At 33.6% G+C, this 16,234-nt stretch overlaps 2 protein-coding genes and 1 long non-coding RNA gene across 5 annotated transcripts; 2 read left to right on the plus strand and 1 right to left on the minus strand.

Annotated features, from left to right (window-relative positions):
* The first annotated feature begins 4,642 nt into the window (after positions 1–4,642).
* LOC140813868 (probable hexosyltransferase MUCI70) lies at positions 4,643–10,848 on the plus strand. Of its 3 annotated transcripts, none has more exons than XM_073172649.1 (10): positions 4,643–4,996; positions 5,633–5,965; positions 7,170–7,454; positions 7,639–7,852; positions 7,950–8,059; positions 8,200–8,399; positions 8,897–9,000; positions 9,127–9,314; positions 9,408–9,607; positions 10,393–10,847. In XM_073172649.1, exons 2-10 carry the CDS (start codon positions 5,707–5,709, stop codon positions 10,585–10,587), a joined length of 1,755 nt encoding a protein of 584 aa, XP_073028750.1. In that variant the 5' UTR covers positions 4,643–4,996; positions 5,633–5,706; the 3' UTR covers positions 10,588–10,847. The 3 variants fall into 3 exon arrangements, with proteins under 3 accessions (XP_073028750.1, XP_073028753.1, XP_073028752.1); XM_073172651.1 differs by lacking the exon at positions 4,643–4,996 and adding an exon at positions 5,003–5,185 and having other exon boundaries at positions 10,393–10,848; XM_073172652.1 differs by lacking the exon at positions 7,170–7,454 and having other exon boundaries at positions 10,393–10,848.
* A 594-nt stretch (positions 10,849–11,442) lies between these two features.
* On the plus strand, positions 11,443–13,339 carry LOC140814736 (uncharacterized). The gene is made up of 2 exons (XM_073173821.1): positions 11,443–11,868; positions 11,978–13,339. Exon 2 carries the CDS (start codon positions 12,149–12,151, stop codon positions 12,626–12,628), a length of 480 nt encoding a protein of 159 aa, XP_073029922.1. The 5' UTR covers positions 11,443–11,868; positions 11,978–12,148; the 3' UTR covers positions 12,629–13,339.
* A 1,016-nt stretch (positions 13,340–14,355) lies between these two features.
* On the minus strand, positions 14,356–15,129 carry LOC140815230 (uncharacterized). Its single transcript, XR_012114303.1, has 3 exons — positions 14,990–15,129; positions 14,869–14,909; positions 14,356–14,643 (listed from the first exon to the last, which is right to left on the minus strand). It is a non-coding gene; the product is annotated as an uncharacterized lncRNA (long non-coding RNA).
* Positions 15,130–16,234: the final 1,105 nt, after the last annotated feature.

The following is a 16,234-nucleotide window of genomic DNA, read 5'->3' on the forward strand; positions in this document are numbered from 1 at the left end:
TTTATATATTTCTGATGGGAGATTGAACAGCTTTAGCATTGAGTTCCGCAGAGCTTGTTCCGCTTGAGACATTTCTCAACACTCCCCAACCACGCGATTTTTCGTGTGCGTGTGCTACACTCTTCCATGCTTCCTATTGTACATTTTACCTTAAAAAACAAACAAATTTTTCTTTGCTCTTTCACTTTAAATTATCATGACGATTTTGTGAAACAGATCTCTTTTATGATTCGATCCATAAAAAAATATTACGTTTTATATCAAAAATATTATTTTTCATTTCAAATATGAATTAAATCTAACAAACATAGATACGTGAGATCATTTCAAAAAATACATATTTTATTTGTTATACCTAGTAAAACCTGGATTTGGATACATACATATATTAAATGTATATGTTTGCTACAAATTAATACAAAAATCTTATGAGATTCTCTCGCGAATTAATCTTATGAAACAATTTTTCTATCTCACCTGACATATTAAAAATTATTATTTTTAAATCAAAAATTTTATTTTTCATTTTAGATATATATCGGATCGATTTTCTCACGAATATAGATATGTGATATTATTTCACCTGAAATATTCTCATTTTGTAACTGATTATTTGACGATATTATTAAATTATTTGTTACGAAATATGGTCTATAGTGATTATTGTATTTTGTAATGTTCACGAGCTTACTGATTTTCTGGGCATGCAATCATATCTCTCACAGTAGTTCATGTGCACTACTCAAAGTTGAAATATTTTAATTTTTTTAATACTTACATTGAGGATTTTTTGTATTATTTTGAGTTCTAAATGAATGGAAATCTCAAACTCGATACACTTCAGGGTTAAAAAGCAAATCTAATGTTCTAGATAAATCATTAAAGTTTTTTCCCTGATAATTGATTTCACACGAGTAAAATATTTTAAAATAAATTATATTAAATCACACAAGGATAAAATAAAAAAAAAAATTGAATTAAAAGTTATGTTATAAAAACTGAAAAATGAACTTCTAAAAATATTATAAAACATAAATGCCATTCTTATTTTCAAAGAGTATAAAATATTGGAAAAAATACATAACCATAGTAACCCAAAATTTTTAAATAATTAAGTTTCATTTAGCTTTTTAGAAAATTAATAAAGTTTAACATAATTATTTTCACTCGATACTTTGATACATCCGCATTTATTTCACAATGCAAGCCTAAGTGGATTTTAATGAGATCACACGGTATTATCATCTCACTTGGATGCTATAATCATCATTTGTCCAAATAGGTGAGGTTGATTAGTATTTTCAAATAGTATAAAATATTTGAGAAAACAACAAAACCAAAGTAACCCAAAACTTTTAAATAATCAAGTTTATTGAAACAAAAATCTTTTAATATAATCAAGTTTAACATAATGATCTTAGTTTAAAATGCAATTGCATATCATATAAATTTGTTGGTGGAATTGTATATAGTTTATTGAGATCTTAACATGTGGATATTTATCTTCATTTTGATGCAATAATCATCATTTGTCTAACACTGTTAATAATAGAACTCGAATCTAACTTAATCCCAAAAATTAGCTCAATGGAGGAGGATTGTCCAAGTTCATATATGCAACTCCTAGATATTTTATCAAACAGATGTAAGACAACTAACACACATCCCTCGTGTCCGGAAATGAACATTTGGAGCATTAGGTTTACAAATGATCCAACTATGGGCAGAATATGTGGCTTAACTATAAGCAATCCAACACACAACGGTGAACTTAGGTTCTGATGCCATGTTAAGATTGAAACTTAGACCTAACTCAAAACAGAAACTAATTCAAGGAGGGAGGATTGTCCGAGTTCATATATCATATATGCAACTCTCAGATATTATATCCAACCGATATGAGACAACTAACAAATATACATATATATATATATATTATAATATTACTTTCACGATAGGTTGAATCATATCTTTCGCGACAATCTAAAAAATTAAGTATTTGTTTCAAGAATAAAATTAATTAATTTTTTTCAGATGAACTCTTTTAATGTAGTAATAGTTTACAAACTCCTCTTCAATTAACATCTCTAGTGCATTCCCTATACTTCTATTTTTGGTAGAACGATCGTAAATAAATTAAAGTAACCAATTGTAAGTGAAAAGAAGATTATTAATCTTCTTTATTACTAAAATTAATGATCGTAATATATGATTTTAATACACTTTAATTTAATTGGTAGCCTTTTTGGGGAATTTATTAAATGTGGGCCCATGGAATTTATTATAATTTAGAAAACGCATGGCACTTGGGATCCATCCTTAATTATTCCACGTTGTTTTTTGGGATACGTGAATATTTTTTAAATCTTTAAATTAAATTCACCTTTTCAATTTCTATACAGAAAGTACACTCACTTTACTTGACACTCCCGAGTCCCGACTCAGAGTATAAATATAAATTGATTTTGACCAATAATAATAGCATTATAGGTTGGAATATGAAAAACATGGAGGAAAGTTGAAATATTTTAATTTTTTTAATACTTAAATAGATTAATTTGAATTAAAAAATATGTATCATTAATAATGAGTAGATATATTTGAGACGATCTCACATATATTTAATATTTATTCGTGGGACAGTCTCACGAATAAATATTTATTCGTGAAACAAGTCAATAATGTTTATGTTTGCAATAAAAATGTAATAGTTTTGGCATAAAAAATAATAATTTTTCATGCATAATTTAAATAGAAAACACATCTCATAAAATTGATCATATTAGATATTTAAACGAGCGACTATCCTTATCTTCAAAAATTTATCAATCCTCGAAATGAATTAAATCATCAAACACAGCTGGCGGGCTTAACATTTTTTTTTACTAATATACTTATATTAATTATGTTCCGAAAACATGTTCAATCAATTTCTGAAGATAAAATAAGCAATTAGTTTATAATTTTTTTCCAATGATATTTAAAATCTGTATAAAAATTCATACAAATTTTATATATTGTGTGGTCGTCGCATAGGGCCCTTACCGGAGAAGATCCCCCGATTTTTTATTTTTATTTTTATTTTAGTAATTTTGTTTATGTTTTATGTAATTGTGCGTATAAATGTTTTGAGTAATTCATCAAATCTCCACAATACCTAGTTACACATGTAGTCTTTCTTTTTACAGCATATATTTCCTTTTGGAGTGAAGATAATTAATTCATGCACGACATCGACATGGAACCCTTTTTTTTTTTGCCCCTTTAAAGTTTTGGTACAAAATTACACTGAAATGGTTAATATGTCAAGGAAAGGAGGGACAAGGGCCTCCCTAAAAATCAGATGTTTACCCCAGGCCCCCCCCTCCCCCCCTCCCCCCTCCTCTTTTGTTTTTGAGTACAAAATTACATTGCAATGGCCCATCCAAAAATTCTCCCTTTGTTGAGAGGCATCAAGTGCTATGATTTCTGATAATTCACATGGCTCAATTTATGACCTGTTTAGACTTCAGAACTTTACCCCATTCAAGATTTTTTTATTTATATATAAACTATATATTGTAGTTGAAATACTTTGAGCTCTTGCTTTGGTTGATGGATGATTAATGCTAATATGAAATTAGTATTACATGGGCTATATATTAAAAAAACATAAAAACTTTGTGAGACGTATATTTTATATGAGTCACCAACGAATTTTTTTATGTAAAAATTATTCTTATAAATATAGATAGAGTTGATCCGTCTCAAATATAAACGAGACAGTCTGTTTTTGAGAAATCAATCGAGAAATATGACATTTGTTTCATTATATTTTCAATTTTTTTATCGCAACATATCATGATAGATTATATTATTGATTTTATTTGACATTTCGTTGTTGCTTCATAGTATGATATAATTTTGCTAAGATAAAAATTATTGGAAGACCGTCTCATTGATCAGTTTTATGAGACAGGTCTTTGATTCGATCAAACTTATTAAAAATATTACTTTTTATGTCAAAACTCATGGTAAGTATCGATCGAATTGACTTATTTAATCGACATAGACCAATGAGATCTTTTCACAAAAAATCAACTCGTTTGTTAATAACAAAAATAAAAAAAAATCATATTCTACAATACACATCAGTAGTTTATCCGTTGTTTTAATAGTTTTTTTTTTCTTTTTTTTTTATCATTAGATAAAGCAATAGCTAAATCTTAGTGTGACTTTTTCTTTACGTAGATAAGCATTTAGATTTTAGAAATGCAGCTAAATTTTTTGCAATCACATTTAAATTTCAATTTGGAAATCAAGGATTGCAATCCACATTTCATGATAACGATTATATTTCCAACTTATAAAATAAATAAATAAATATCTAATTTTCAAAACATAAAAACTTATATGACACAATATTACTGTCAATTTTGTGAAACGAATATTCAAGTTTTTGACAAAAAATTAATTTTTATGTAAAAAATATTACTTTTAATTATAAAATAAATAAAATCAATCCGTCTCACAAATATAAATGTATGACAAGTGAGACTTAATCATTCAAAAATTGTAATGTATTGCATCAAAAAAAAAAAATTGTTTTGCGATGAATTATTATTTGGTATATTTATCGTTTCCCCGAATTACCGAAACCCGCACAAGAGAAAACATCCTTACCAAAATTATTGGATGAGAGAATATTTCTTGAATTTTGCAAAAACCAGAAATATTATGGATGTTGGCAGTTGGCTCGTAATTTCCCAAAAATCATTGAATTCAACAAAAAAATAATTCACCAAGACGACGCAATTCCACTGTTATGAGGAGGTGCCTGCAAGAGCGAGGAAAACAGCAAGTCCTCCATTTTTAAAACTTTCCAGATTTTGTTTGTTGGATAATTGATTTCCTCAGAGTGTGAGTGTTATTCGGAGGTGGGAGCAACCCAATCTGATAAATAGCTCACTTTTTGGGTACTTTCGACTCGATCGCTTATCCGCATGCATTGATTTAGGTAGGTCCAGATTTGAAGTTCCCCAGCTAATGTATTCTTGGATTTCTGTTTTGATTGGAATTGCTTACGTCTGTCGCTGCTTTTGTTTTAGTATTTTTGTATTCTGGGTGATTGGCTTCTAAAAACGGAGCTCGGAGTTGTTCTACGTGCGACTGTGCTTGTTATTGTGGGAAATTAGGATTTGTGAAGGTGGGGGTTTTAGTGCATTTCTTATATTTTCTTCATTTTTTTCCTGGAAATCGTTCGAGCATAAAAGGGGGCTGATCCTTATCATGTCATTGTTTCTAGTGGAAGAGTTGTAGGCTATCCGTTTTCTGTTGAAATGGGTGTGATAGGTTTGGACCATTTCGTGGATTTGAAGTATGTCATCATCAACTTTTTTGGAGTGATTTTGTGATGGGGTTGACATTTGTTTGTGATGTGAAGCATGTGCGGCATTTCTCATTCCTTTTTTCTGAAAATAAAATAGCAAATTAACATACTTTATATTCTTGATCTGTGTGAACCAATACTCGATTTACTTTAATTGGTATACTTACTGTACCCGACAGGGAAACTTTTTCTTATCTATATGTCCTGTTAGTTGATGTATTCAATTATTGATCATCTGTGATGTGATTTGCTATTTTCACACAGCATATTATCTGTGAATGAATGCCGAATTTGCTGTGAAAAGAGATGAAAATAACTTCTGAGGGTTTGGAGGTACAATGACTGGAGGGTCATTGGGTCTTAGAGCATCAGGTAGTTATGGATTATTGCAGCAACAGCCACTGAATGGAGGGTTGCTACCTCAGAACTTGTACATTCCTCGGAGGCCTTCAAAGTCATCCCTTAATGGTTATAAGGAAAAAGAAAGACAAGTTCATTCTGTTTTCAGATATTTAAGCCAGAGGAAAGTGGGAATGCTGATTTTAGCATCCCTTGCTCTTTTAGCTTTCACGACAGGATTCTTTACCATCAATAAAGGTGGTTTGATGCAATGCATTTCATATTCTTTTGTTAGTCAGTATTCTATCTGATATTGATCACAGCTCAACATTGATGTGGCCTCAAGACTCTTCGCCACTAATTGATGAAGGGTCATAAGATTCCTCTTTTTGGCTTTAGTCTCTGAGTAATTGTATTGAACTTAATCATTATTATAATTTATAGCCCACTATTTCTGGTTAGGTTCTTTGCATCAGCTGAGATGTTTGTTATTTATCTGGCTTAGTTCCTAATATTTCCCTTATAATCAGTGCTAGTTGTATTAATCATTCCAGCGTTGCACATGCTCAAGCGCATACACGTTCAAATAGTTGAATTTTAATTTTTTTAACTCTAATCTTTATATTCGACATTGCGATGATAAAATACGGACAATATCTTAAAGGTGAGATATCAAGATATTAAAAATAGTTTCTATTAAATTTCTTGGTTTCTAATAGTGTGTGTATAATAGAATAATAAAGATTAATGTTATATATTGAAATGACTAAACTAAATGTGTTTTTGTAATTTTTAGAAGTGACACACCAAAGAGAACAAATTCTTAATTACTTTACTTAATATACACTATAGATAAACTTATCATGTTTATTAACAGGCCACAAGATGTTTATCCTAGGCTTAAGGCGTGTCACAACTCAATCCTTACGCCTAAACTCATAGGAATGCATGTCTATTCAATAAAGCATTCTCTTTTGCTGTGAAGCATTTACTCTCGTGCACTTTAAAGGCGCAAGGAATACATTAAACACTTCTTAAATATAGAGATGCAGAATCCGCGGTGAAATGTAGGACACTTGTCATTCATATCACTTGAAGGGTAATGAACACACACGCACACACGCAACATATAAATATGTTACTGTTCGATAATTTGTGTTTTATAAAGTATTTTATATTGGATGGTGCATGATGAAATTTCCTGCACATAATAGATTCCTAGAGTATTATCGCTTGGTGAACCTTTCTTCGTCAAGGCTCATTCTTCACATGACATATTGCGTCCAGGCTTTATGATACCCTTGCCCCTCTAATAACCATAAACCCTGCTTCCCTTTTTCCTTGGTAGGGGGTATCCTTCTGTCAGATTATTAAGTTCGTTATTAACTATTTCTAAATGCAAGTAACCAAATTTATGTGCCTCTATTGTTAACTTATACCAGTGATTTATTATTGATGTCAGAGGCTGATTTGGGAGACTCTAGTTTGGACTTTGATTCAAGAGATCCTAATAAGTCTCATGCTTTATATTCTTTGTTGACTGGGAAAGAAACAATGCCAAATAATAGTAGTATTAAGATGAATAAAGTTACAGTATGTGATGAGAATGCTGGCTGGTACCCGTCCATCTCCCATGTTTCAGCAGCAGTTGTTGATTCTAGTGCTGCTTCTTTTTGGGATAATCCATGTAAAAATTTTGCATTTCCACCCCCTCCTCCCGGTGATAGAAGGCGCATTGGACCTCGCCGTAAGTTGCCTCGCTGTTACATTAATTTATAGATTTCTATTTTTGGATAGCTATTGTTCTACAGACATCCTAACTGACTACTGGTATTAATGTGATGGATTGTATTTCACATCTATGTTTGTGTTCTTTACATGCCTAAATACTCTTAGATGTAGTGATATGATTTCTTATTTTGTTGCCTCAGCATGCCCGGTGTGTTACATTCCTGTGGAGCATGCCATAGCTAGTATACCCAACTTCCCCTCAGAATCTCCTGTGCTTCGTCATTTAACATATTTCTCTGAAGAAAATCCTCTGAGAACTGAACCAAATGGAGGCTCCGACTTTGGTGGCTACCCTTCTCTGAAACAGAGAGAGGATTCTTTTGATATAAAAGAATCCATGACCGTGCACTGTGGGTAGGCTAAATTTCCTGTTTGCTTTATGTAGACAATATTTTATTTTACTGAGATCTTTGCTTGTATTTATTTCCTTTACTTGCTTCGTGCCCTTTAGATTTGTAAAAGGATGTGGACCAAGAGACCAGACTGGTTATGACATTGATGCTGATGATCTTAAAGAATTGGAGCAGTTCCATGAGGTCATTGTGGCCTCCGCTATATTTGGTACTCCTGCGTTTGAATTTTTCCTTATTAGATCAGCATGCATTTGTCCAACGCCCAGTTGAGAAGCTTGGAAATACTTGCACCGCCTGATGTCTTAACCCCCTGCTGTTTATGAAGACCTTCTACATATTTTTGCATAGGTAACTATGATGTGATTCAACAACCGAGGAATATTGGTGAAGTTGCGAGAAAAAATGTCCCCTTTTTCATGTTTGTTGATAAAGAGACTGAAGCATATATGAAGAATACTAGTGTCTTGGACGGTGGGAAACAGGTTGGATTATGGAGAATTATTGTTGTACACAATGTGCCCTATAAAGATGCAAGAAGAAATGGGAAGGTTAGTTTTCTTCCTTTATGTGTTCTTCACATATGTTGATTTCAATCTATATGTACATTGGTTTCTGTTCTGACCATACTGTTCTTTGGTCCAAATTTGACGTATTCTTCCAAGAAAATTTTGGTTCCTTTGGACTTGATTCTTATTTAATCAACTTTGATGTTATGTTTTCATTTTACCTACTGATTATGGATTTGTTATTTTTACTGTGCCCACTTCAAGATTAATCCAGTTGCAGCAGCTGCAGAAGAAAGTTTTTATTTAACCAAATGAAAGGATTAGCTGACCATAATTCATTTGGTCCGGCTTTCATCTTGCGCGTTGGCACATCCTATATTTGCGAGTCATTTGATTGTTATTGAATGAAATTTAGAGTTTGTACTGTTATGTAGTTCCTTGGGAGTTGGATTCGGTTTTTATCTTACTTATTTTCATTCATGTTATTGTATGATAGCTCAGAGCATATGGAGCTGAACAAATGAGTATTTGATCTGCAGGTGCCAAAGCTCTTGTTGCATAGGCTTTTCCCTAATGTTCGGTACTCTATCTGGATTGATGGAAAGCTTAGACTAGTCGTGGATCCATACCAAATTCTTGAGAAGTACGCCTCCGGCCTCCCCCCTTGTTGTCATGACTTCATCTATATTTTACAACTTTGTCAACATAGAGTGCATCCATGACTGGTTGCGGGACTGCGATTACCCATCTTGCTTACTTTCTTTCACAGGTTCCTGTTGCGCCAAAATGCTACTTTTGCCATATCAAGACACTATAGTCGTTTTGATGTTTTTGAAGAAGCCGAGGCTAATAAAGCTGCAGGAAAATATGATAATGCTTCCATTGATTACCAAATTGATTATTACAAAAAGGAGGGTTTAACATCATACACTCTAGATAAGCTTCCTATAACTAGTGGTATGTCTGTGTGACGTATATAAATGGAATATGCTTTCACTTTAGTTTCAAAAGTGATGATGTTTGATTTCTGCATGGACCAAATTTCTGCAGATGTTCCTGAAGGGTGTGTAATAATAAGAGAGCACATACCCATCACAAACCTTTTCAGTTGTCTATGGTTCAATGAAGTTGATCGATTCACATCTAGAGATCAGCTGAGTTTTGCAACTGTGAGGGATAAAGTGAAAGAAAGAGTTAATTGGAACATTAACATGTTTCTAGACTGTGAAAGGCGGAATTTCGTGATACAGGTTGCATTTGTTTTATCTTATCACAATATTATTGACTCACAGAATGTATGTTAGGTTTTGAGGTTCGAGCACTGTGTTTGGGTTTGTTTGTGCTGGGAAAAAGGGGTTGAAGTACTAACGATTTAGGATCACAAGGCAACATGTATTTGACTTTGCACTTTATAAACCTCGGGCAGTGTGTGTAATTTGGTGAAAGTTCAACAGAGGCGGATGCTTTAACCAATTCCTTTTCAGATAATGCATGATTGAGGATGATTAGTCGCACCTACTGGTTTTTTAGGGGCACTTGTACAAATTGGCTTTTTTAGATCCCTTAATGGGTGCTGATTTTCAAAACGATTTCAGATACTTGTTGGTTCTTACATGTGGGATGGGTTACACTCATAAATTTACCTAAGCATATTTTTACGTTGGCAAACTCTATTTCTGTCTGTAAAATGTGATTGGTTGAAAGGCGTTTGATACAAGAACCAAGAGAACTCAATTAACTAGTGTAGCATTCGGAATTTGATTTGCATAATGATGATGTCTGGCCACCAACTGTCATGTTGGTGTAAAAAAAAAACCTTGTGTTTTTACCATTTTGGAATTGGACTCTCAAGTTGTATCTTTGGATAACCTGCCAATGCTTCATGCCTCGAACCATCGAACTATCCTTAATGCATGTATAGTGATTATATTTGTTCAGTTTCTTCTTGTCTGATTTTGTGTTTGGCAAGTAAAATTGCCAAATCACCTGATCTAAAACTTGTGCATCAGTAATGTTGGAATCCCATTGTTTACAGGCATATCACAGAGATTTATTGGAACAAAGAGCTCATCAGCAGGCTATGGCTAGAAATCACCCTCCCCCTGTTCTGATTCACGAAAAAACCCCTGTGAAGAGAAATCTAGTCCGGCCTGGTAGAGGAAACAAGAAGCCTAGTTCAAGGAGGCGCCGCAAAATAATTCCCAGGAACAAGGAAAATTTCTTCATTTGATTTTTTGCTCCATCTTTTCAAGTGAGTGTTTTAGCTTGTTATTACCAACCAGGTGTAGGACAATTTTTCGAGTTATTTTTTCACAAGGTGAAGAGTTGAGCTCTTAGCTTAGAAGGTAGAGAAGAAAGCGACTCGAAGATTGTTAAAAATTATCAAATTTTATTCATTACATTGTACATAAAACTGTGCCTATATGGCTATATCTATGATGGACCAAAATCCCCTGCGATAAAGCAAATACATTACTCACTGTGCCTCAAAATAGATGGCTACATTACGTGTTTTGATTTTGAAAATAATGATTATTTTTATAGAATGTCATACCATTTAAAAACATTTTAAAGGTACCTAGAACTTTCAGATTAGAATTTGATTTGAAATTATGTAGCAATACTTTTTGGCAAGATCTCTTCCAAGATATTCAGATCCACGAGTTTAATAATTCAATGATCCACATAAAAACTGACACAAGTTTATTTATATTTTAAGTGATTATCATCACTTTATCTGATATTTCCTTTCTTTGAATCGTTTGTTTTATGCGCATGCGACTTCAAAGACGCAGACAGGAATTATTCATAATTTTTCTGACGCCCCGTTATTCACAACATATGCAACAACCATGTCCAAAAGTCGTCTTTAAAATTTTGAAAAGATCAAGACTTGTTGTCCCATGCTGACTCATATCTTGGTTAAAATTCTTGTGTTTTATTTTTCTGAACAATAAATTATTGTGTTTTAATCTGTTGTAGAAACAGTTTTTTTGTTTAAAAAATAAAAAAAAATCATTTTTTTTAAATGCTAGTTGCAAGATATGAAGGATGCCAACCGACTTAACGACTCGACTCGACTATGTAGCAGGGATAATTTTAAATATACATGTATTATGTATGCTGGTCTGGACCGATACGTAAATGATGTTCTCTCTAAGAAGTCCTAGTTCTGGGATTTGGTTTTTCTTCACCAATACATTCTTTTATTGTAGATGAACGGATCCAATGCATCTTCCTTTTTTGGTGACAAAAATAAATTTAAACAGGTATGAGACAAGAAAAGCCTTCCACCCATAGTAATTGTTAATGGTCCACACTTTTCTTGTTTCTTCTAAGCTCTGTAAACCCTCCAACCAAGTGAAATCTACTCTCCTTTTGTTTCCACTTCATAAATCTTAGATTTGTCACCAAGAATCTATCTTTTCGCTTCTCCTGACCTTCTATTAAAGAATCTCTGTTCACGTTTAAGCCCAGGCCTGAGATTAAAAAATCTGTTGATGTAAAAGTGGTTAAGTACCTTAGCTGTCATCTAAATCCAAGATTTTTCTTTTTATGTTTGATTGGCTTTGTTCCATTATGTTGCTAAAGATCACGTTTTTTCATGGTACATAACAAAGGGTTTCCTCTGTTTCCCCTTAAGTATGCATTGATAATTGGGATTCAGATTGCAATCGAGCTCAACTGCTATTCCTGTGGAAATTTGATTTTGTTTTGCCGATAAGCCGAGGGTTTAGGTGGGTTTTGATGATTGAGCCTAGAAATTGAATATTTGTGGATCTGTGCAGTACATGAAGAAAGCCATCACTACTATCTGTTTTTTCCTCCAGTCATCAATGGCGTCCCAAGGCTTTTTTCTTATTTGCATGCTCCATTCTTTGATTGCCTTAACTTGTGGAGCCCTGATGATGTTCTATAGAGATGAGTTTTTTGTGTTTAGTCATGGTAGGGAGCGCGCTAGTAAGCTTTTAGGCTCGACACCTCATGATCAGTTGTTAATCCAGACATCAGATTCATTTTCGGGTTTGCTTATGTTTGCTATTGGGTTTCTCTTGTTTATGGTGGCATTTGTTGAGGATAGGGAATTTCATAGTTTTTTCCCCAAAGGCTGTGTGCTTCTGCATATTACAATGGCTATATGGAGAATATACTTTGAGAGGAAAGTTGAGGTTCTTGGCTTCGATTGGCTGAGACTTGTCGTTGGTGACATTGTTTTGGGACTTTCTTGGGTTTTATTTCTTGTGTGTTCATGGAGGGAAAAGTATGATTGATGTTAACAGGAAGAAGGGCACTATTTAGGATGATGGCGCGACAAAGAGAAAAACTCATATTTGTCGCTAAAATAACAAGTGAAATATGAAGATTTCGATATTGAGTGACATCTGCTGTTGGCCATCCATTCCAGAGCGTCTCCTTTCGAAATATAGGAGTTCGTTGATTTTTCGTCCACATAGTTTTCTGGCGCTGCTGTTGAGCTCCAAGATCATAAAATTGGTTCTATTTTACATTTCCATGTCAGTGTCATCACTGAAAGAATTTGAACTGGAATCTCGCCTAAGAATGCAAATTTAGTCTACAATACATGAAATCTATTTGCATCGTGGAATCTTTCATCTCTTCCATTCTCAACGTGTATAAAGTTTTCCCTGTTACCTCATCTACGCACGCTCCTTTGAAGTAAATATTCCTGAAAATCATTGATGTATATGCATTATCTCTACTGGCTATATATTTGTTGTATGTTGCATAAGTATTCAAGATTTTACAAATCTGGGCACTTGTATCAAGTTGCAGTTGGTATGTTTGAAATGCTTCTACATTTCGATTGTAATGAGCAACATTTAGTGGAAGTCTGCTTCTGAAAGTATATGCAAGCAGCAAGATTTTCTTTATATTATCTGTTCGGATTCTAGGCTTGGTAAAATGTGGGATGTCTGAAACTTTTGATTGAACAAGACTATCTATTTCATTTCATGTGATGATCTTGGTCGATCCTTGATGAAAAGTTGAAGGGAAAAAAAACAAAACTTCACATTCCTAATTATTGTGTAACATCCTTCTTCTGCTAATATTCATTGATTTATATTTGGCCCTTCTGATTTTTGATTTTATATTCCCTTCTTTCGGTGATTTCGCGCAGTATTCCCTCTTTATAAATAATCTCCTAATTTAGTTTTCTTCATTTTAACCAGATAATTTCACCTCTTTTATTTATTTATTTTGTGAGACTGGTCTCACGAATCTTTATTTGTGAGACGGGTCAACCCTACCGATATTCACAATAAAAAATAATACTTTTAGTATAAAAAGTAATATTTTTTCAAAGATGACCCAAATAAGAGATCCGTCTCACAAAATACGATCTGTAACACCGTCTTACAAAAATTTTTGCTTTTATTTATTATTGATTCCCTGTCTGATCCTCTTTTATTTTTCCTCGGGGATGTGTATCCATCTGATGAGTTTTTCTAATGGTTTATAATCATCAAATCTCACTGTATTATTAAAGTGAACAATAAATAAAAATGAGAAAATGTGCCACAGAGGTGTGGTGTCGAGTCGTGTCGTGTCGTGTTCTTTAATACAGAAGCTTAGATTCCCAATATCGTCTTCTGTAATCCCTCAAGTAGATGAGTTTTTATCCGGGCAAAAACATGCACCGGTTGGAAGTATATCGAAAATATGAACAAGAGATACCCATCTTTCTCATGAAAACCGACAGTCTATAATTTATACGTTTGACCATTGTTATAAAGAACAACAATTTAACTAAGTTAACGCGTCCAACAGCCAAGGTGGAGGCCATTCATCGAGTCTTGCAGCATCTAGCAAGGTTTTAGTAATCCATGCGTTTTATTTGTAAATATATCGAGACGCATGAAACACTTATGAATGTTGCTGACGATGGTCCAAGTATATTTTGTTTCCTCATACATTTACTTGTTCTTGATCTTATCTTATATGTCTGTTTATAAAACTTCCTAGAAAAATGAAAAGCGATTGGAACACACTGCTTTTATTATTAGTTAATCGCTAATGACATAAAATAAGATACATATGGATAGAGATGCAACGCACTACATAGTTGTTGTAAGGGACCAAACCATATATGATTGTATGCAGCAAATTTATTGGATTACATTTTCAGATATGATATAATATAGAGGTGTCCCTTTTCTTGGAAGATCAGTTGCCACAGGTGCAGTTGGTGCAAGCGCAGCTGGAACCGCACTTGCACTTCCCATCGTGTTCGGCTGCCTGAGTATCCATCACCAGGCTCATCTCACTGCCGGAAATCATACAAGAGTAAATTATTCAAGAATTGGACTAATTGTATGTTCAGTCACGATATATATATGTATATATATGTTATATGTATGTATATGACAAACTATGCAACGTTTATATGAGACCGTCTGTGGTATTTCATGATTGGAAAACAACACATGGTAAGCGTTAAAATCTCACTAAGCATTAAGCTACTGTTGGTATTGTCGGAGCAAGGGAGTACCTGATGTTCTCGGTGACAATGATGTCAGCAGTGTATCCCTTCTTCCTGCGATTTTCGTATGTTATACATACACACTTACACCAGGATTCAACTAAGGAAACCTAGTACCATGTACGAGTACTTACACGCATTGAGTCTTGTCAGCACAGTCGCAGCTTCCGCACATGTCCGACATGGTTGGTTGAAGATACTGGAACTGGAGATGAAATAGAGTAGTTTTGATTGGAATATGAATGATTTGCGATGTCTTGAAGCCCTTCAAGAAGCTGCTATTTATAGTTGTCTTGGGGAATCTTGTTTCGGTAATCGATGTCCTCCTCTCATGTCAAGTTAGCCTCACTTTAAACAAGATGCCTTATCTTTTGGATTCATTGAGAAAATTTCCCAACGCCAAGAACTCTTCTACATTTTCACGGCACCTGAGCGTGAGCATATTTATGGCGCCGTCCGCGTGCATCCTCCATTTTTTATTCTTCGTTAAAATTAGTGCAACATACTCATTTTGACGACCATCGTGACTTGTACATTATAGAAAACCTGACCGGAAGCATGAATTTCTTCCGGGTTTAATTTGAGCCATGTCGAAATAGCTCAAGAAGTATTCTTTTACAAACTATAGAAAAACCCAAATCCGAAGTATTATTTGTGACCAAATACGTGAGAAAAAAACCAGCCCGTTGAATTAGTGATAATCTAATATGGCCTTAATTTTATGCTTGTTTATCTTTTTAGCTTGGATACTACGACTAAGACTGATAGTGGGTTCGTGTGCTTCTTCTCCAACTTTCTTTCATTTTCTCTCCTTTCTTTTAAAGTGAGCAGTCATATTCAAAACTTGTTTGATTCCCATAATTCAGAGTACAGTGGATTAACTTTAATATTTTGTCACACTTTTGTCTGTGCTGATGTTTAATCTTTGGTAGAAATCAATGGCTTCAGCGCACCGGGTATTTTTTTAAACCTTGATCAACTATTTTTTTTCTAACAAAACAACATTATCGAATGTATTTCAAGGGATATTGAGGAGAAAGTAGATTTGATCAACCATCATTGATTTCTGGGCATCAAACAAAATTTTGAATATAATTGTTGGTTAGGATTAGATAACAAAATACTCAGTATTTCAAATACATTTGAGAAATTCATTTTCTTAAAAATGAGTAGGTCTCATGTGAGACCGTTTCACGGATCCCAATCTGTGTCATAAAAAGTAATACTTTTTCATGGATTATCCAAATAAAGATCCGTCTCACAAAATATGACCCGTGAGAACGTCTCACACAAGTTTTTGCCTAAAGTATTTTGATTAACATAACGGTAAATAGTGTGCATCAGATATAAGTGTTGTTTCAAATGTACTAACACC

Source organism: Primulina eburnea, chromosome 15 (assembly GCF_022965805.1).
Source record: "Primulina eburnea isolate SZY01 chromosome 15, ASM2296580v1, whole genome shotgun sequence".
Lineage (NCBI taxonomy): Eukaryota > Viridiplantae > Streptophyta > Magnoliopsida > Lamiales > Gesneriaceae > Primulina > Primulina eburnea.